Raw genomic sequence first — 20,800 nt, 5'->3', positions numbered from 1 at the left:
CTAACAGATGCATCAGTTAACCTGAACACGTACATGCAGGATTAAAGTCACAGGCAAACTGTGGAGAGTGACTCTGCTAAAACAAAAGATGCTGCCACCCAGCATTGCCTTTAAATGACTTTGGTAAATTATCAAAGGGGTAGCCCTGTTAGTCTGAATCTGCAAAAGTGATGAGGAGTCCTGTGGCACCTTACAGACTAACAGATTTATTGGAGCATAAGTTTGAGGGCAAAGACCCACTTCAGCAAGATGCATATTATACACGAGTCTTTGCCCACTTAAGCTTATGTTCCAATACATCTGTTAGTCTGTAAGGTGCTACAGGACTTCTCCTTGTTTCTGTCAATTAGGCATTAAAGCTGCATTTCCCATTCAGGGAAACAGAGCAGAGGAACAGCCCCACTTGAAGTATTCATGGGACTAGGCTACTACAAAACAGGTGGTTTATAAGTTCCCCTCGCCCAACATGTAAGGGGCTAGCCAGCACCACCCTACTACTTGCGCAGGAACATCTAAGATCCAGATTTTGGAGGGGGGAGGGAGAGAAAGGAGTTTACTACTCCCGGTCGAGGCAAGCCCATTCCAAGCTCCAGGAGACTCCCCAGCGCACGCCGCTTCCTTTCGGCGGCAGAGAGCCAGAGCCTCCTGGTGCGCTGCGGGCAGGCACCGCTGACGCGCACGGGTGCCCAGAGCACGAGCCCCCTAGGACATGGGACTGTGTGACAGAGCCTCTGCCTATAGCTGCCCGCTGCTTGGCACCCACCTAAGCTCGGGGGGGGGGGGGGGGGGAGCAGAGGGAAGGCTGCGGCGAGCGAGGCACCACACCAGCTAGGCGGGCGGGTGTCCAGCTGCTACCTTGTCGGAACACGCTACCGGTAGCGCTCTCGCATCGGTAGCGGCGCCTGACACACTGCCGGCAGGGAGCGCTCCGGTGGAGAGGGGCAGAGGCCGCTGCGGGGCACGCAGGAGGGGCAGAGAGAAGTGCAGGAAGGGTCAGTCGGTGCCAGCAGCGACTCCCACCATCGAGATGGGGTCCAGTCCTGGGACTGCAGGGAGCCACGCAGGGGCGCTGGAGCAATTTGCATAAGAGGGGAGAGGTTAGGTGCCACTTACCCCACTGCAACCCTTCTACAGGGTAGAAGCCACCCCCAGCTGCGAGGGCTGCAGCCCCCACCTCTGGTCCCAGCTCCTGCGGCCGGTAGCAGCACGCAGGTTGCCCAGAGGGGGGCGGACAGCTCACCCCGCTAGCTGCACCTGCTCCGCGCGCAAGACTCCCATGGCTGCGAACGCGCCCCCAGCTCGCGCTGTCTTCAAATCCAGCCCCGCCCAACTCCTACTAGTCTGGTGTGACCACGCCCACCGCCTCCGGTATATCTACGTCATCAGAGCACACGGCCACGCCCCCCGTTTTCTGGCACTGTCCCTTCGCAGCGTTGGTATGGTGCTTCCTGAAGGGCCTGCGCAGGCAGCCTGTGGATCTGCCCACGGCCTCAGATAGAACCCGCGCAACCAATCAGCTTCATCCTAGCACCGCTAGCCGCCCTTTGATGGTTCCAGCCAGCTGTTATCTTCAGCCTTCGTCCTGGTACCGCCCCCAAGGATGGTACTAGCCCAATCAGAAGTTTCGTTACCCCTTTCCCTAAACCAATCGCTGCGTCCTCCCGGCCTCGCGCTTAGACCACCCCCGCCAGCTGCAATGATTTATTATGAAGCCCCCTGCCCGGGATGGGCGGAGGCGGGCAAAGGGCGTGGACGTGGGAGAGGAGGGAAACGCAGAAAATCCGGCTGGGGGCCACCGCAGACCTGGCACCATCAAGCGGCGCTAGGGCTTCATGGGCACAGCGGAGCGCGAGCGCATCAGACCGAAAAATCTAATCCCCATGGTGACATCACAGCCTGGGGCTCGCCGCCCCACCCCAGTGCGGGGAACTGACTCATCCTATCTGCAGCCTGACTCAGAGAGCCGCAGCTGCAGGTGGCAGTAGCCAAAGTTCTGCATCAGACAGGTCACCTCCCCTGCACTAGCCATGATTGCTGAATCATTTGTCTCTCCTGCTCTACAGATCCAGATATTCTCCTTGCCATACCACCTTGCTGTTTCCCCCACAGCTGTTATGTAGAGATTCAGAAAAAAAAATGAAAAACAAATCTTGAGCTATATCACAGCACTGAAAGCAGTAATGTTTTGGGCAGAACATGTTCTTTATTTTACCTATTTCCTTTAAAAGGTTCTCTAACAGGTAATTTAACTAAAATTCAATTTATTCAAGAATTGTTCAGTGTGTTTATAGAGCTATAGTCTCACTAAAGTGGGAATCAAGAGGCAACGTCAACTATGATGCTTCCACAGATTTAGAAGGCACACATGGACTGCGTCTATACTGGCAAGTTTTTCTGCAAAAGCGGCCACTTTTGCACAAAAACTTGCCAGCTGTCTACACTGGCCACTTGATTTTGCGCAAAAGCACTGACATTCTACTGTCTGAAATCAGTGCTTCTTGCGCAAATGCTTTGACGCTCCTGTTTGGGCAAAAGCCCTTTTCCGGAATGTTTTTGCAGAAGAGGGCCAGTGTAGACAGCTAAAAACCGTTTTGCGCAAAAAAGCCCTGATGGCGAAAATGGCATTTTGCAGAAAAGCATCTGTGCCAATCTAGATGCTCTTTTCCGCAAATGCTTTTAACGGAAAAACTTTTCCATTAAAAGCATTTGCGGAAAATCATGCCAGTCTAGATGTAGCAATGAAGTACTTGCACTCATCTCTTATATGAAGCCTGGCTGCCCGCCCAGTCCCTAACAGTCAACTATCATACTGGATTGAGATCCTAGTGCCTTTGCAACAGCCCTAAGAACATCTGTGATTAATGTAGCTGTAGCTCAAGTGTTTTTTACTATCAGCCCTTCAAAGAATCTCAAGACTAAATCTGAGCTAGGGTACATTCAATGTACCCCATGTCAACGAGATGAGAATAACAGACTAAGGTTCAGTGGTTCTTTCTATATCCCACCACAGGTTGAGAGCATATGTAGCATGTTCATAGCTTAACCCACAAACACACCATTTATTAGAATGGTAAGACATGAATTAATAAAATGAGGCTAAAAAGTTTGAAAAACAAGATAGGACCTGAAGGGGAAAGCAAGAGATGTGAACTAGAAGGAAGACAAATGATATGGGGAAGCAAAAAGTGAGTAGAACAGGCAATACATTGCTAGAGCCATATTTTGTATAGCAGAATCTGATAGGTAAAACCCATTTCATCAGATAAATTGAACTATGCAGGCTTATGCCAAAATAAATCTGTTAGTTTAAATTGCCACAGGACTCCTCACTGATTTTTTTCTCACCAATGTAAGTTTCACTGACAAGTGCTAGTGTGGACAGCACTATATCAGCAGGAGAGCGCTCTCTTGTCAGCACAGAGCAGCTACATAGGAAACCATGTAGTTGTGCCACTTATGGTATGTAGTGTACATGTAGCCTCTGGAGCACTAAAAAGATTTGTAGCCTCCCTAGCAGCAGTACTTTCAAGCTCTTCAATCAAGGCATTAAGAAAAATAAGTGGAATGAGCTCCTGCAGGGCCTCTTCCTGGAGCATACACTTGTTCAGGAAAGGGGCAATGTTATAGACAGGTCGTAAGAGACAATCCTCAGTCATCTGACTAGAGAACTATTGGCGACCCTACTAGGGGCCACAATGCCTGCATTCTGGCCTCAGGCAAGGGGCTCAGCGATGTTCTATGCTGGGGTACTTATTATCCAAGCAGCAAATGTTTCCAACTTCTGCCACCCACTGGATCAGAATGGAAACTACTCATCTCTGCCAGGTCAGCTGCTAAAACTTGCTACTCCAGTTTAAATTCCCCAGTCACAATGACTGCCATCACCACCAGAGGAATAAAGGAAGGAACTCAGTTTGTCACAGTTCCTTTAGTAGAACATTAAAATTGGAAGGGACCTTGAGAGATCATCAAATCCAGTCCTCTGCACTCAGGGCAGGACCAAAAATCATTCCTGAGAAATGTTTGTCTAACCTGCTCTAAAAAAATCTCCAACGATGGAGATTCTACAACCACCATAGGCAATGTATTCCAGTGTTTAACCACCCTGAGGCTATGTCTAAACTGATGGCTTCTTGCACAAGAACATATTGCACAAGGGTACAGGAAGAACTCTTGCACAATAACACATCCACACTGCCATGAAATTTTGTGCAAGAGCATCCATGGCAGTGCGGACACTCTTTTGCACAAGAAAGCTCTGATGGCCATTTTAGCCTTAGGGCTTTCTTCCGCAAGAAACCCCTGCTGCACGTCCACACTGACCTCTCACGCAAGAGAGCTTACACATGTTAGAAAAGAGCGTAGCTCTTGTGCAAGAAGCCCTCTCTTCCCACACAAATCTTCTTGCAAGAGTGGGCAGGCAGTGTGGATGCTCTGCGGAAGAACGCCCATTCTTGAGTAAGAACCTGCCAATGTAGACATAGTCCAAGAGTTAGAAAGTTTTTCCTAACATCTGGTGTAAACGTTAGCCCCTTACTGAGGCTAACCATTGATGCAGTAACATCTCAGTACAACACTGCTCCTGTTGGACACTATGGAATCTCTCATTCAGCTCTGTCTCTCTACATTGAGGCCTTACTACGCTTGGGGAGACTTAAAACAGAAACCAATGAAGTGCTGATGCTTCATTACAGAAATACTAGTATATCCTCCAGCCCAAGTAAAGATCTCATCCACAATTCTCTTTTCCTTTCCTACCCCAAATCTGCCTCAGTCTCTTATTGTGTATACTGTAGCTGTATCAGTTCCAGAAGTCGGTTCAATAAAAGACATAACTTCACCCCATTCTCTCATTTCTCCTCTTATCTCTCCAGAGCTGCCAGAAGATGCACCTAAGGAAAGAACTGAGTAGAAGGGGGATGGAAATTTAGCAATATTCAGAGACATACTAGATTAACAATTTTTGCAAGGGCAATTAAATCTTATGCTTGGTTTCAGCCCATTCCCTTATCGTGAGAGATCAATCAGGATGTGAACTTGTGTTGGTTGAAGGGGATCAGAGGTGGTTGTGGAAGAGAAATTGAATTTATTGTGATTTTACAAGATTCCATTCTGTGCACAGCTCCAGGTGCTTAAACACCTGTTGCCCCAGGATGCCATTCCTTCCAGGATGCACATGGCTGGTTCCCACAAGTCTACTCTTAGCGGTGCTTTCCAGTGCGATTGAAGCGTCTGTACAGGAAACTGATCCTTTTGCTAAGGTTCTTGAAATCCTGGTCAAACATTCGATCGCCTACCATTTTCTTCTTCCGGATACATCTCTGCAGTTCATTTCCCTTCCAGCCTCGCAGCCATTTAGGCCCTATGATCAAGTCCTTGGGGTGAACCTGAAAGTCTCCTGAAGGTAAAGTGGGAAACAGATGCAGTACCAGGAAAACAAACCCAGAACAGCAGAAAGGTTAGCCCCAGGTCCCATCAATTCATTCTGACCCCATTAAGTTTTCCCATGTTGAGGGTAGGATTAATCTCTGCTCGCGCTCTCTCTCTCTCTCGCACTCGCGCACACACACACACACACACACACACTTCCTCTCTCCCATAGTATCCTCAGATCCATCCTTTCTCACTTACCTAAAATTCCTATATTGTCATAAACCCCAAATAAGGCTCGTTTCTCTGTCCAGCGATCAACCTCCTTAGGCTCAGACGGCTTTTTCACGTGGATCATGCTGGTCGCCCCTTGAAACAGAAAAGGCAGCTGAAGAACCATTTACTCAGCAGAAGGGCCCGACGCTTTCCCGGGCGGGAGGGCAAGACAATGGCAGGGGAGGGGGGCAGTGCCCGGGACTGTACCCGGCTCTGCTCACCACAGTGGAGGCTCCTGGCGGCGTGGACCAGAGGGAGGCTACGGCTCAACAGGCCCCATCTTGCCAGCTGCGGCAGAGTCCCCATCACTGTCCCACCCGGCAGACACAGCCCCGGTCCCACAGCGCCCTGGCAGCAGGGGCGGCACCACCGGGCACGCGCTTCCACTCCCGCCCCTCAGAAGCCGCCTGAAGCGGGGGCGCTACAAGCCCCGCCGGGCCACCGCCATCTTAACTAGCTGCTTCCCAGAATGCAGCGCTCCCAGCGCCGCCTGTCGTGACGCGCCCGGCAGCCCTGCTGCCACCCACAGGTCAACCCAAAGCAAGAGCTGCCTCCCACCCGCTGACTATAAACGCGAGCGGGGCTCTGAGAGGCGGAAGGAGCCTCTGGGTTCTGATTGGTTGCTGTGTCCCAGCCGCCCTCTGATTGGTGCCAAGAACAAGGCGGCGGATTAGAACGCTGGAGGAGTGGGCGCAAACCTGGCCATTCGGAGAGAGGTGGGCCTGCACATGGCTGGGGTGGTGACGAAATCGGTCCGTGCTTTGATTGGCTGCGCGGTGTTCCGCGCGCGCTGATAGGCCGAAGCGGATACTTTGTCGTGTTTGCTCGCGCGCGGCGGACCGTTTGGAGGAGGCTGTTCGGGACCAGCCCCGCGCGTGGGGCCGCTGAATCGCTGGCGACGTGACCCTGCTCGCGGGCAGCCAGGAGATGCCGGCACCGCCCTCCTGGGAGTTCCACCTGCCCCTGTCCCCGGGCGATCTGCTCCGGAGCGGGGGCCCCGCGCAGTACGTGGTGCAGGAGGTGCTGCCCATAGCCCAGGTTGCTGCGCAGCTGGCGGGTAAGAGGCGCGGCTCTGCCCCCCCCCACCCTCCCGGCGGCCTGGCGTGGCGCGGGTCATAGCGGCGGCGCCGCCTCTCGCCGTAGGGCTGTGGCTGACCATGGGGGAGGGGGCAGGTCTCATGAACTGGGCTTCTCCCTTATTTAAAATGGCCGCCGCCTCGCTTTGCTGTGGTCGGTGCTGAAGCCAGCAGGATGGGCGCCGTTTCCCGGCCCTGGAGGCGAGTGGGAGTCGGGCTGCGCGGGGCTCTGGCCGCTGGCGGGAGAGACTGGATGTGTTTTCGGGTGGGGGTCGGGAGCGCGACAGGCGTGGGGGTCCCAGCTCCCTCCTCCCCACAAACGGGGGCCGCGGGCATTTGTCTTCCTGCTAGTCTTGCTCTGAAATCTAGAAATGGCGGGGGCGGTAGGGCCCTTGTTTGTGGTGAGGAGGGAGTTGGTGCCTGCCACGCCTGCCGTGCTTCTGATTCCCAACCAAAAATACCGACGGGGGAAAGCGAAGCTCAGTCCTGAGACAGGTACCCCACGATCACCGAGGGTCCTTAATTAGGTTGGCCAGTCCCAGACGTTGACCTCCTTCCAGGGATCATGCGCCTTTTCTCTCGTGTCCCCTTCCCCTTCTTCTCTTCTGCTGTCACGGTCTCCTCTAGCTTCTTCCCCACCGATTGCACAGCGAGAGGTTGAGAAGAGAAGTGCAGTGCTTTTATTGGTGCCTGGGGTGCTGGGTGTTGTGAACATAAGAATGGCGAGACAGGCTCAGGAGGCGCCCCGTGCCTGGGGCCAGAGTGCACTGTGGGCTGGCCCTACCCCAGGGACTATAGAATAGTTGAGTAACCAATAAGAATTCATGGGGATACTTAACTATTGTGTTACCTGATATCTAGCACTTCTTCTCTAAACACTGCTGGTGAGTGCATTAACTTAGCCCAGTAGGGTCTACAAGGCAGGGGGGCAGATAAAGCACAGCATTAGCCTCTGTGGTGAACCTAGGAGTGCTCCAGCTCTTTCAGAATTGCTGAGTCTTGCTTTCTAGCAGACTCTAACTGCATTGTCTACCTTGTGCCCTAAGGGCAGAGGAGAATGCTGCTCTGCAGCCTCAATACTATTTGCTGTGTGTGTTTGTGTGTCTGAGAGTCCATTTGTTTTAAGAATGCCTCCTGACTAGTAAGAGCTAGGACCACCAAATTTGGTATACAGCTTCCTTTTATCATAATTTGAAGCAAGGTCAGCGTTTAATTGTTCTAGGACAATGGGGTGTGTCTGGAATCTGACTGTTTCTTATTAAATGGTAAGAGAGGGCTGATATAGCCTGGATAGTTATACTCACAATTGACCACAGAGGGATAGCAAGTATGGCTCCTGCAACTTCAGTCATTCCCCGGGGGGTTGCTGTCCAGGGACAGTGTGGCTCCTGCTGCCAGCCCAATTCCCTGCTCTGAGTGTGCCCCCCTGCCCTGACTTCTGCACCCCGCCCCCTACAAGGACCTGAGAAACACCAGGTAAATTCTTGAGTACAAAACGTTTGTGCTTACAAGATTAGTAATTCTGTAAATACATGTAAAAAGTTGGGAGGATTGGCATCTCAGCTTTATGTATGGCTCTATAGCAGCGAGAGAGGGTCCTGGGGCAACAGAAGTCTGGGGGGGGGGGGATTAGGGAAATGTTGTTGGACCTCGAACAACGCTAACCTCCTCTAACTGCCTTGGGATTTCTCTACTTGCTATTCTAACAGAAGAAAAGCCTTTGGGGGCTAGAAAGTCAGAGAGGTGTTGCTGTTGAGCCCGGGAAAGTGGAGAACACTTCCGGGATTCAGGCAAGTGACACGAGGAGTCTAGACAATGGAGGACTGTTCCCCAATCTTAGCGGGGGAAGAAAAGTGGAGTCTCTTCATCCAAGTGGCTAGAGTGTGACATTCATTTTGTGTTTATTTAAGTCTGAAATTATTGCATTTAACTGGAAGACTACAGGGGAGATGAAAAGTTTGATAGGTGGTGGGTTTCTTTGTGTGTGTGCGTGCGCACGCGCTCATAATTTTTGATCTATTGCCATTGACAATGCTGTTAATTGTGTCTTGCTGTCTCCTTAGAATTCCGGGGAGCATTCCGGGTGCAGGGGCCTCTGGCCATTCTGCAGCACTTCGACACCCTCTACAGTCTGCTCCAGTGAGTATATCCCACCCTGCGGGGGGTGGGAGTGACTTGGTCATAATGAGTGGTAGTGTGCATTACTGCTCTTGCTCCTCCTACTGATTCAGGAGTCCAGAGTCCTGAATATGTGTCTGCACAGTTCTCCAAATGGGTAGGCCAGTGAGGTACTGCTGGGTCTGCACAACTGTACCCATCTGCAGGGCTCAAGAAATAATGCAGTCTACTCGCCTGTGGCGAGTAGATTGCAACCTGGAAGAGCTGGGTTCGGGCGATCTGCGCATGCGCAGATCATTGGACAGTGCGGTTGGTGAGTGGGGCTCACCGTGGTTCAGCGAGCCTTACCCATTTGACTAAGTTGGATACCCTGCATGCTTCTCGTCCACGGCTTCTGAGCTCCTGGCCAGGTCCTGAGTGCAGAAGGGCCTCATGCTGTGTGGCATTAACCTGGGATGCTAGTTAGTGATGCAATAATATAAGCATTGCCTTTTTCACTGATTATTGCAGCCATCTCAAGAAGGAGAGGCTGTTAAGCTGTGGTGGAGTTGGGAATTGGGAGTTCCTTGGGGGGAAGGGAATGTTACAGCTGGGTAGAAAATAGATTTCTCATCTCTCAAATACTTTAGGTAGGTGCCCTCTCTCCCTTTCCACGTCAGGGCAAAACTGACACCTTTTGGTGTATGTGACATCTAGATGTTGGTTTTTTCTAATTTTACGGGGAAACATTTGGTTTGTTTGGGTGGCAGGCTGACAAATAGCACTGAGTGATGGTTTGTGTGCATGAATTTGGTATTAGGCAATTTTCACTCCAGCCTTCTGTAAGCTTTCCTGGTGGTTTCCATTGCTTGTAGTGGGAAACATGCCTTGGTTTGTACTAGGGATGTAAGTGACTAATCGACTAGTTGGCTATCCGATAAGCAAAAGCTTATTGGATAGTTGACACAGTAGTCAACTAGTTGTCATTCCCCCACCCTCCCCGCCTCTTGCTGCCTCTATCAGAAAGTGGGGCGCAGGAGGAAAAGGAGGGCTTGCTGGGGGGAGTCTGCTTAAAAGCTACTTCCCTCCAGCTCCATGGGTGGGGGGGCGGAGCGCAGTGACAGTGTTACACCTTTGAAAAGTACAAGAGTTCTGCTGGGGTTCTTGTACATTTCAAAGCGGAAGTTCTGCGTGGAGCTTGGGGCCTGTGGGGGACTCAGTGGCAATGCTCCATGTGGCATTGCCAAGGCAGAACACCCTGTGGCACTTCTGCCTTTGAAACGTAGCAACAGCTGGGTGGGCTCTTGCTACATTTCATAGAATTGCCCTAATTGAATAGTTGATTAATGTTAACATCCCTCGTTTGTACTAGTGCATGTCTACAAGATTTTTGGTGGCCTGCCTATTTCAATAAGGGGTATGTAATGGTGTCTATTATAGTTTTTCCCAGTATAGCTATACTAGCAGCTATTTTAAGTATGGTAACTAAGTCCTTGTGTTTACTACAACTTCTTGCATTGCCGTTGTCTGTCTTTTGTAACTTTTTGTATTTGTACGATACACAACTCACTATTTCCTATGATTTGCATTTCCATACCATAGCTAAGTGTTTGCTTCTCAAGAGTGGTGTTTGCTTAATAAGTGGATTCAGTTAGCAATAAATTCTGATCGCTCACTCACCAGCTCGCCTAGATCCACTTTTGCATTTTGTTCATAACATTTCAAAATACTCCTATTTGAAATCTTTGTCTACCTTTAGAGCAGGAGTGGGGAACCTCAAGCCCAGGGTTGTCTGCAGCCCCCGGCTTGCCTGGATGCAGCCCCGAAGGCTCAGGCCTCTCTCTCTCTCTCCTTCCCTCCCCCCTCCATTTGGTACTCAATCTGTTACCTGAGGAGGAATATAGCTTATACTCCCAAAACTGTAGAACGTGCATTTTTGAGTACAGAATTTTCTGAGAAACTTAAAGGTAAATCCATCAATGAGTACAGATTCTCCAGTGAAACCTCTGATGGACCTATTTAAACCTTCTCATATGTGGCTGGAGGAATCATTTTATGTGGGCAAGTTGGGAGAGAGCTGGCTTTAGAAGAAAAGTCTAGAGTTGCTCCTGAAGACTCCTATGTGACAGCTTTGTAGTAGGCCTACTACCAGTAGTCATCCTATATTTTGTTCTCTGTTGTCTGCTTCTCAGTCACTTCCGATCTGTAAATGCTGCAGTCAAGGAGGATGCCCTGGAGCTCATGACAAAAGGTAGGTTTGAGGAGCCTTCTTCTCATGGTGAGATATTTGCTTCTTCCTTGCAGCTCTATGATGATATGAAGGCAAATGTGACCTCATTGGCTGGGCTGCACCCTCAACCCATCCCTGATATAGGTCTGTAATCTTGGCAGGCAGTGCAGAGTTTGTGTGCGTTTGCTGTAAGGGCAGACCGACATAAAGTCCCATTTTCCATTTCATTCCTCGAAGGGCGTATGCCTGCCCTTAGCAAGTGGTCCTAGAGGCTGGGCTGAGCAGGGCATGGGGACAGAATGAACTTGGTGTCTTTGGGTCCTGGGTCTCAGGGTGTAGTCCAGATTATGGCCAGTGAGGCATGAGCACAGTTCTTTGGTAATCTGAGGGCTGCTGTGAGTTTGTTGCAAAGGAAGTGGGTGCTTGAGTATGTATGGGTAGCGATCCTTTTGCCTTCTCACCTTCCTGCAGTGGTATCCCGTTACTCCAGTGACCTCTCCTCCATCTTGGATGATCTTGATCTGAGCCCTTCGGAACGCACCACTCACCTCAATGCTCTTAAAATGAACTGCTATGTGCTGACTCACCTAGTAGAGGCCTTCGAGATAGACTGCAAGAGTGGCTTGGCAGGGCTGGATCCCAGTGGAAAGGTATGTATGCGAGGCAGGTGGGAGTGGATTTTTTTTGAAAATGGACATGCATAAATTTACTGGACTCTGCAACTTTGTTCCTGCACTTTGATGCTATAGCTGGAATTTCCCATATGGATGCTGTGATGGGATCCCCAGGATACAGCCTGGAATTGTGGGATTGCTGTGCCCCATCAACTCTCCAGGCTCAGCTGGAGAGTTGATGGTTTTCTAGCAACAAGCAGCAAACCCTTCCAGGTGCTGTGATCACTCAGCATTACAGCATGTGGAACCCCACATCCAGCTGGATGATGGGAATGCTCCCAGAGCCATTCATGAATCTTTCAAGAGTAAGACACCAGTTAAATCCCCTCAACTCCCAGCCTTGCACTTTAGGGGAAAAATGTATTCATTGGTTCACCACTTTATTAATGGAAAGTGGATATGCACCATTGTTCCCTCCAATTGTTTTATGTCCATGTGTGGAATGACTCTTATGTGCACTAATGTGATCCATCATTTCCATATCACAGAAAAGTCATTCTGCACATGAACAGTGTGTGGTTGGGGTGCAGGAAGGGACTGGGGCAGAGAATTGAGGTGCAGGAGAGTGAGGGATCCTGATGAATGTATGGGTTCTGGGGTGGGAGCAGGGATGAGGGGGTTGGAATGCAAGAGGGTTTCTGGCTGAGGGGGGTGGGCTCTGTGTGGGGCTAAGGATGATGGATTTGGGAGGCAGGCTTCTCTAGGGAGAGAGGACTATGCCCCTCGTCCCCCAGCCCCCTCTCACTGCATCAGCTTGGTGCCAGGTGAGAAGTACCTCTCCATGGCTGTCAGGAGCTCCAGCAAGCACAGCTGAGAGAATGGAGCCTGTCCCCCAGCTGGGGTAGGTGGAGGCGAGGCTGGGTGGAGGCCAGGGACGAAGCGCCTGTCCCTAGGCTGTGGTAACTCTAGATGGGAGAGGGGGGAGGAAGGGGTGTCAGGGAAGGGACCACACTCCAAAGAAGCCAGCAAACTTCCTCCATCCCAAGCCCTGCTGTGCTCTCGCCCTCCATTCTGTGAAGATAGAATACAGGATGAGAAAGGGGGCACCCTGACATCAGCACCTCCTCCTCTTCCTTCCTACTCTGCACTGCAAGCAGGAGGCTCTCAGGGAGGGGCAACTCTAAGGCAAAGGACAGGAGATGTGCAGCAGTAGGGGGAGGGACAGCTGAAGTGCTGTTCTTGATAGCCTCTTGGCCAAACCAGTCAAGATCACCTGTCAAAGGCTCCAGTATCTACCAGTAGATCCTGATCTACTGGTTGGTGACCACTGCCTTACATGATATACTGTATATGCAAGACCACAATTGTCTATAAATGAGTATGGAGGTCACAGGGCACTCCCCCGAGGTATATCTGTCCCAGATGCTGATCAGGTCACTATGACCTGAGGAAAGCCAGGCTGTGGTATGTGCATCTTTGAGTTACTTGTGGGTGGCAGCTTTAGGAGACAGGACAGAACACAGCAGGCAAGGTTTGCTGATACCTAAATGCCAAGGCTATTCGGTGTGGTGCCTCCTATTGTTGCAGTTCCAGTATTCCAGCATTTCCTCCCAAGCTCATGGCCCTTTCCATATAAGAGGAAAGCCATCACAGCTGGTTCCTTTTGCTGTGGCCATTTGGCTCTTGGCAGATTGAAAACTTGAGGATCACCTCCAGCTTTAAAAGGGCATGCTGCCAATGTGAATATTTATCCTCTCAGAACAAGAAGAATCATGCCACAGGCTCAGGCTTCTGCTGGGAAGATGAGAGGCAGCCACTTATACAGCTGCTGACACAACTGCTGCAACTGGATCTCCGTCGACTGTGGTGTGGTTTGGTGGTGGAGGAGGAATTCATCAGGTAACGGTCCAAGTGGATACTAGGGAGAGGAAGGCAGAATGGAATGGCTGCAAGGGAGTAAGCTAGATGTGGAGGATGCTGGGAAGGGCTAAAAGAACAGATAAGATAATCTATAGGGCTACGGCTACACTACAAACTTTTTCCAGAAGAGGAAATGCAAATAGGGCACTCATTTGCATATTTTCTTCCGATTCCTCTTGCAGAAGAGGTTCTTGCGCAAAAAAACTCTGTGTAGATGGCACCTTTTTGCGCCAAAACCCTTCTTCCTCATTTTAAGGGATCTTGCGAAAAGAGGGTTTTGATGCGAAAAGGTGCTGTCTACACAGCACTCTTTTGCACAAAAACTTCTACAAAAAGGATCGGAAGAGAAAATGCAAATTGAGTGCTCCATTTGCATTTCCTCTTCTGGAAAAAGTTCGTAGCTGTAGCCTAGGTGTAAACCTCAGGGGAGTAGGGAGATACCTTGCTCTCTCAAATGTCTTCTCAGTGTAAGACTGAACCAAGGGAGAGATGTTTAGGAGGCCTTTCCAATGCTGAGGGACCTATGAGCTTGGGCACATTATTGCTAAGGCCATGAGAAAAATGGTGTGTGTGTTTTTAATTTACTGCAGTCATGGGTAAATTTAGAATTTGAGATATGCGTGGCCCCTGAGTCTCTTACCTCCTTTTCAAATTGCTCGGATTGTTTTCCAACATGAGGTATTCTCTATGCCGCTCTCTCTGCTGCAATGGTGGCCTAATGGGGGAAGAGTGAGTTCGGCTGAGCCAGACCACCTGCTACAATGTGTTGAGATACCACTACCTACTCCTGCTCAAGATCAGGGTGGGCAAAATACAGTCTGTGAGTTGGACCTGGCTTGCTGAGCTTCTGGATCCAGTCCGGGGACCAGCGGGAGCCTCAGCTAAGCTGCTTGCCCTGCCTCCGCATGACGCTCAGAGCAGTTTGCTGAGGGGCCATATGTGTCTGACTACTATGAGTTTGGGTGAAGGGAGCAGAGGCTTCACATGTTGCCCCCAGCACAGTATTGCATCTCCCACTGGTCAGTTTCCAGCCAGTGGAGCTGCCTCTTTGAAGAACAGAGAGTGAATGAACTCCCCTCCCCCCTTTTCCTCTGGCTTGTAGCATTCAGAACAGCCGTATGGCCCCTGCAGCCAACTCTGAGCAGTGTGCAGAAGCATGGAATGCAGGGAGCCTGGTTGAGGAAACTGCTAGGTTACCAGTTGGGAGTCCAGGGAAGCGTCTCCTGGCCAGAGCCTGCCTCTGGCACTCCAACACCTCCGTCGAACATCCGACCCTTTGCCCCTGCTTCTGCACCCTATACCCATGAAACCCTCTGCATCCTTGCTTCTGCACCTATACTCCTCCCAGACTTTGCACACCCACCCCCTGCACACCCTGCTGCATGCATTCCCTAGGTCACAACCTCCTCCTTCACCTAAATTCCTTTTCCGATCTTGCTTTCTAATCCCAGCTTACATCAAGCTCCCTTCTACACCCAGCCTCTGTCCTAACCCCCGCACCTCTTCCACTAATATCATGAGAGTGTAGCCCTTGGCCGCTTAGCACATTCTTGGAGTAGGCCCTCATCCAAAACACTTGCCCTGCCAAGATGAAGCTGGTCTACTAACCCGGGAGGAGTAGCTGCCGCATTAGTGAGTAGGTAGAAGCGTCTCCCTGTTGGAAAAATCATGGCATTGTTTTTATACAGTCCATGAAATGGTTATTTAAACAGTGTTGTTCAGGATATTAGGAACTTGGAGCCTGGGAAACAACTCTGCCTCCCTCCTCCCCCTCCTCCCCCCCCTGCCCCTGGAAAGTGGAAACTGAGGCTCTACCAGTTCATACCTTGTGGCTGGGGTTGTCAGATTGCTGTGCCAGGTCTCCTTATCTCTCCCTATTTTCCTTTCAGCTTAGTGACTAGCAACTGTTACCGCATTCTGGAGAAGCCCAGCATCAGCCACCAAAAGCATCGGGCCACACGGGAGGCAGTAATGCATTTGCTTGCTGTGGCTCTGACTCACTATGACCACATGCTCAGTGAGTCCATCACCTCCCCTTCCTGATGTGGGTCCTTCTTATGTATCCTCTGACCCTTTTCCCCCCTCCTTTGGTTTGGCAGGTGCAACTCTGAAGATCACACAGATGTTGCAGCACTTTGAACATGTAGCCCCAGTATTTGCAGGGGCTGTCAGCCTGTGGGCCACAGAGTATGGCATGAAGAGCATGGTGGGAGAGCTGTTGAGGTGAGACATTCTCCAAACCCCTGTCCCCTCCAGTCTCACTAGCTTTTGACACCAAGTCTTTCTTTATGTAGGGAGATTGGACAAAAGTGTCCCCAGGATCTGGCTCGGGATGCTTCCGGAGTGAAGGGCTATGCTACCTTTCTCTCAGAACTAGCTGAACAAATCCCAGCAATAGTGCTGTCAAACATGAGTGTCCTACTGCATCACTTGGATGGAGAGGTACTGCTTGGGAAGGGGCAAAGCTCTGTTTCCAGGGAAAACAATGTATAGTGCAGTGGTATCTAATCTTTTTGGCTTGAAAATCGGCTGTATTTCAGCAAGATCAAGGGATTGCAAACAGTATTTGGGGGCAGGTTTTCTGCCTTGCTCCACTCTTTGCATGCTCTGGTGATGCGAATGGAGAAGGAACCACTGCAGAAAGTACTATGCTGGGAATTCACTCAGCTTAGGAAATATCCAACGGCAGAGAACTGGGGTGGGTGGGGGGGTGTCACTGTCTGTTGGCTTTCTGCCCTTTTTGCCCATCTCTGTGTGAGGAGAAGACCCATCCTTTGCTGTATGTTTCCCCTAGGCTCAGGCAGAGCTAGCTTAATCTATGCTTCTCTCTCTGGAACTATTCCAGCTTGGTAAGGAAGCAGCCAGTTGCAGGGGTAGCATAAGTCTTTACCAGAGGTGGCTTTACCTGGTAAAATCATGGTTTGCACAACCACAGCAAAAAATAGTTTAGTACTAATTTAAGGCATTTTCTGTTTTTAAGACTGTTTCATTAATGCACACCACAGTGCGCTTAGCTATGTATTCAAGTTGTGGTTTGCAAATGAAATTAGATTTGTACAAATAAAAAATAAAATTGCAGTAGGCATAATACTTGTATGTAATTAAATACTGAACATCAGAATGTTACTCAGACATTCTGGTTTGGTATTTTTATTGAAAGCCGTTGTACATGTTATGACTCACTTCAGTTTTCTAGTTTTTGTTCATATAATATTGAAATCAGTTAGATTCTTTTTCCAGTGCTTGTTCATATCTGTTCCAAGCAGGTGTGCGCGCTGCATGCACGGGTGTTGGGAACTGTTTGCCCTTAGCGGTCTCTGTTGGGCCCAGCTGGGCAGCCTCTGGAGTGGCACCTTCAAGACACTCACTATATGACCCTATCAACCTGACACCCCCGCCTCCTGCCCCCACACACACTTCAGTTCCTTTTTGCTGGCCATGGTGGCATTGGAACAGTGTTCACTTGCATGCAATTGCTCCCTTAGTTATTGCAATTTTATTTGTTTTTTTTTCAGTTCCCAGGTGTAGTTAGTTGTTGTGTTCTGGATTATCGTCCCATCCACCTGCCTGGGGCTGCAGGACATGCCACAAGCGTAGGGGTTTACAGTTTGCCTGACTGCCATAAACCTATATCAAATAGTGATTGACCCCCACCCCCACTACTCCTGCCTGAGGTGTCTGGGGGAAACCCATCCATGTGAGTGCTGAAGGATTTGCAAGGCTTTTCAGTCGCACATTAAAAAAGAGAATCCCACCTGGAAGCAGCTCCTGGTGGAGGCTGTGCTAAAACCTGCGGCACTGGACCGCCTGGTCTTGAGCTTGGTCTGGAGCATCTGTCATCAATGCCCGAGACTGTGCAATGGAAGGACTCTGCTAAAGAACCCTGGTACTGGAAGTCTGTCACCAGTGTGAGAGGGAGAGCCATGACATTGCTCTTCTCCAGTGCCACTCAAAAGGCACAGAGCATTGGGGAGTAGGGATGTTAAGGACTAGTCAACTAGTTGATTACCCTCTTGCTGCCTCTGAGATGGAAAGGAGGGAGGGGAAGGGGTACTTCAAAGTGGCAGTGCTGCATAGATAAGCAGGGGATCAGTTGTGTGGTGCTGCTGCTTTGAAAGGCAGAAGCACCATGGAGCCTGGGGTCAGCTGGGGACTCCCCAGCTAACCCCAGGCTCTGAGCAGCATTTCCCCAGAAAATATATATATATTTTTTTTTACTGACCCTGGGTTCTAGGGAAATGCTGCGCGGAACTGGGATCTGCTGGGGAATCCCCTGCTGACCCCAGGCTCCACAGCTGCCCCTTTGAAACATGGAGGCGGCATTTCAAAGGGGGCAGCACTGTGGAGCCCGGGGTCAGCTAGGGACTCCCCAGCTGATCCTGGGTGGCTCTGCGCAGCATTTCCCCAGAACCCCAGGTCATCTGTGGAGTCCATCGCTAATCTCAGGCTCCATGGCTTTGAAATGTACCTGTGCGTGCAGCCCAGAGTCAGAGGGACGTCCCTGGTTCTGGCCTAGTCAGGCATGCCAGACTGAGGCTCACACCCCTACAATCGTGACTAGTCCTCCCCCATACACTTCAGGACAGCTTGGACCTTGTAGTTCAGAGAACCGTAGAGCTGGAAAGAGACCTCAGGAGGTCATCAAGTCCAGTCCCCTCCCCAAGGCAGGACCAATCCCAACTAAATCAATCCAGCCAGGGCTTTGTCAAGCCGAGACTTAAACACCTCTAGGGATGGAGACTCCACTACTTCTCTAGGTTACCCATTCCAGTGCTTCACCACCCTCCTAGTGAAATAGTTTTTCCTACTATCCAACCTAGACCTCTCCCACTGGAACTTCAGACCATTGCTTCTTGTTCTGCCATCCGTCATGACTGCGAACAGCCTCTCTCCATCTTCTTTGGAACCTCCCTTTAGGAATTAGAAGGCTGCTAATAAACCCCCCTCACTCTTCTCTTCTGCAGACTAAACAAATCTATCCATTTCTCCTTATAGGTCATGCGCTTCAGCCCCCTAAACATTTTCGTCACCCTCTGCTGGACCCTCTCCAGTGCGTCCACATCCTTTCTATAGTGGGGGGGCCCAGAACTGGAAACAATACTCCAGATGTGGCCTCACCAGAGCCAAATAAAGGGGAATAATCATTTCTCTAGATCTGCTGGCAATGCTCCTCCTAATGCAACCCAATATGCCATTAGCCCTCTTGGCTACAAGGGCACACGGTTGACTCCTCTCCAGCTTCTCATCCACTGTATTCCCCAGGTCCTTTTCTGCAGAACTGCTACTTAGCCATTCGGTCCCCAGCCTATAACAATGCTTGGGACTCTTCTGTCCTAAGTGTAGGACTCTATACCTGTCCTCATTGAACCTCATCAGATTTCTTTTGGCCCAATCCTCTAATCTGTCCAGGTCACTCTAGACCCTATCCCTGCCCTCCAGCATATCTACCTCTCCCCCTAGGTTAGTGTCATCTGCAAACTTGCTGAGGGTGCAATCCATCTCCTTATCCAGGTCATTAATAAAGATGTTGACCAAAATTGGCCCTAGAACCGACCCCTGGGGCATTCCACTAGAAACAAACCGTCAACCTGACATCGAGCCGTTGATCACTACCTGTTGAGCCTGTCAATTTAGCCAGCTTTCTCTCCACCTTAGTCTATGTATCCGATCCATACTTCCTTAACTTGCAGGCAAGAATATCAAAAGCTTTGCTAAAGTCAAGGTATATCACATCCACTGACTTTCCCGTATCTACAGAGCCAGTTACCTCATAGAAGCTAACCAGATTGGTCAGGCATGACTTGCCCTGGTTGAATCCATGTTGACTATTCCTGATCACTTCCCCTCTTCCAAGTGCTTCAAAATGGATTCCTTGAAGATCCCCTCCATGATTTTTCTGGGGACTGAGGTAAGGCTGACTGGTCTGTAGTTCCCTGCATTGTCCTCCTTCCCTTTTTTAAAGATGGGCACTACACTTGCCTGTTTCCAATCATCTGGGATCTCTCCCGATCTCCACGAGTTTTCAAACATAATGGCTGAAGGCTCCGCAATGACTTGTACCAACTTCCTTGGTACCCTCGGATGCATTAAATCCGGGCCCATGGATTTATATACTTTTAGGTTTTCTAAATAGTTTCTAACCTGTTCGTTCTTCAACAAGGGCTGCCCACCTCCTTCACATACTGTGTTGTCTAGTGCATTAGTCTGGGAGCTGACCATGTCTGTGAAGACAGAGGCAAAGAAAGCATTGAGTACCTCAGCTTTTTCCATATCTGTCACTAGGTTACCTCCCTCATCCAGTAATGGCCCCATGCCTTTCCTGTTACCCTTCACGTCCCTTGCTAGCTGCAATTCCAATTGCGCTTTCACCTTCCTGATAAATCACCAGCATAGTTCTCCCTAAGGTGCTAGGCTGTGCTCAGTTCTGGGCCCTCCCACCTCATTTGTAGAGCTGCACAGCAACACTCACCGCTCACTTATCTGCTGGAAGGTGAGTAGCGGGTTCCTGCTCAGCAGAACATCATGCGGCCTGGCTGCCCTGTGTGCTGTGGCTGGAGCCAGACCATGGTGAGGCTGTCCCTGCTGGGGCAGCGTCACCACAGTCCCAATTCCTGCTCTGTGGGGCTGTTCAGGGGGGCGAGCCATGTGGCGGAGCGAGGCTGTTCCCTGCCCAGGGCTGCTGGAGCAAGCCACATGTCGGGTGGTGGTGGCTAGGGCTGCAGCCACATGTCAGGCAGTAGCGGCCCCGGCTGGGAAAGGCATTCTGCTAACTGAAGTGGGGCAAGCTGCACTCTTGGGGCTGGGAAGGCACCAGCCTGCAGCGCCTGGCTCAGGAGTGGGGCAGGTTAAGGGAGAGGCAGGCACTGACCTGCTGGGCCAGGGTTCCCTTAATGAATGTTACTGATGTTAAATGAAAGAAATCCCATGTTCAGATTTAGATCAGACCTGCTTTGCTGGCGATTGCTGTTCGTAAAAATGCAAGTCTTATTAAAAACGTTTTAAAATCAGAATACTATCAAGCCTGTTTATTACGCAGACCGCCAAATGCAGTCTTTAAATTTTATAGAATGGCCTTTCATTAAGCCATTCAAAAGTGCGTTCCTCAAGGGGCATTGTTTCAAGGAAAAATGGAGAGTACAGTTTAGTGGGTAGAACAAAATACTGGAAGTCGGTTATTAATTTTTTAGTTTGCTCTTTGTATTCTTGTGTATGTACAG

The 20,800-nt window shown here is 50.3% G+C and overlaps 2 protein-coding genes and 1 non-coding gene across 7 annotated transcripts in view; 2 read left to right on the top strand and 1 right to left on the bottom strand.

Moving 5' to 3' along the window:
* Positions 1–5,066: 5,066 nt before the first annotated feature.
* On the bottom strand, positions 5,067–6,179 carry MRPL51 (mitochondrial ribosomal protein L51). Its single transcript, XM_006124172.2, has 3 exons — positions 5,868–6,179; positions 5,632–5,739; positions 5,067–5,398 (listed from the first exon to the last, which is right to left on the bottom strand). Exons 1-3 carry the CDS (start codon positions 5,950–5,952, stop codon positions 5,202–5,204), a joined length of 390 nt encoding a protein of 129 aa, XP_006124234.1. The 5' UTR covers positions 5,953–6,179; the 3' UTR covers positions 5,067–5,201.
* Positions 6,180–6,383: 204 nt separating this feature from the next.
* NCAPD2 (non-SMC condensin I complex subunit D2) overlaps positions 6,384–20,800 on the top strand; it is a 49,922-nt gene continuing 35,505 nt past the window's right edge. For 2 of the 5 annotated variants that reach the window (XM_075904251.1, XM_006124170.4), the window contains exons 1-8: positions 6,384–6,703; positions 8,786–8,861; positions 11,012–11,070; positions 11,521–11,699; positions 13,423–13,562; positions 15,473–15,600; positions 15,683–15,806; positions 15,878–16,025. In XM_075904251.1, the coding sequence (XP_075760366.1) occupies positions 6,574–6,703; positions 8,786–8,861; positions 11,012–11,070; positions 11,521–11,699; positions 13,423–13,562; positions 15,473–15,600; positions 15,683–15,806; positions 15,878–16,025 (984 nt within the window). In that variant the 5' untranslated portion in view covers positions 6,384–6,573. Of the gene's footprint in view, positions 6,704–6,779; positions 6,924–7,070; positions 7,218–7,791; positions 8,199–8,785; positions 8,862–11,011; positions 11,071–11,520; positions 11,700–13,422; positions 13,563–15,472; positions 15,601–15,682; positions 15,807–15,877; positions 16,026–20,800 lie in introns of those variants that run through there. The other 3 variants (XM_075904258.1, XM_006124171.3, XM_075904260.1) reach the window with 3 other exon arrangements.
* LOC112545985 (small nucleolar RNA U85) lies at positions 11,123–11,441 on the top strand. The gene has a single exon (XR_003089581.2). It is a non-coding gene; the product is annotated as a small nucleolar RNA U85 (small nucleolar RNA).

Source organism: Pelodiscus sinensis, chromosome 1 (genome assembly GCF_049634645.1).
Source record: "Pelodiscus sinensis isolate JC-2024 chromosome 1, ASM4963464v1, whole genome shotgun sequence".
In the NCBI taxonomy this organism is placed as follows: domain Eukaryota; kingdom Metazoa; phylum Chordata; order Testudines; family Trionychidae; genus Pelodiscus; species Pelodiscus sinensis.
This window is presented reverse-complemented; position numbering and strand designations above follow the sequence as displayed.

Bases quoted from the DNA above. Each gene is read 5' to 3' on its own strand.
- MRPL51 (XM_006124172.2), bottom strand. From the start codon at position 5,952: ATGGGGACTCTGCCGCAGCTGGCAAGATGGGGCCTGTTGAGCCGTAGC. The intron at 5,740-5,867 runs GTGAGCAGAGCC...TTCTGTTTCAAG, and splicing joins CGCCAGGAGCCTCCACTGTG to GGGCGACCAGCATGATCCAC. The intron at 5,399-5,631 runs GTAAGTGAGAAA...CTTTACCTTCAG, and splicing joins TGACAATATAGGAATTTTAG to GAGACTTTCAGGTTCACCCC.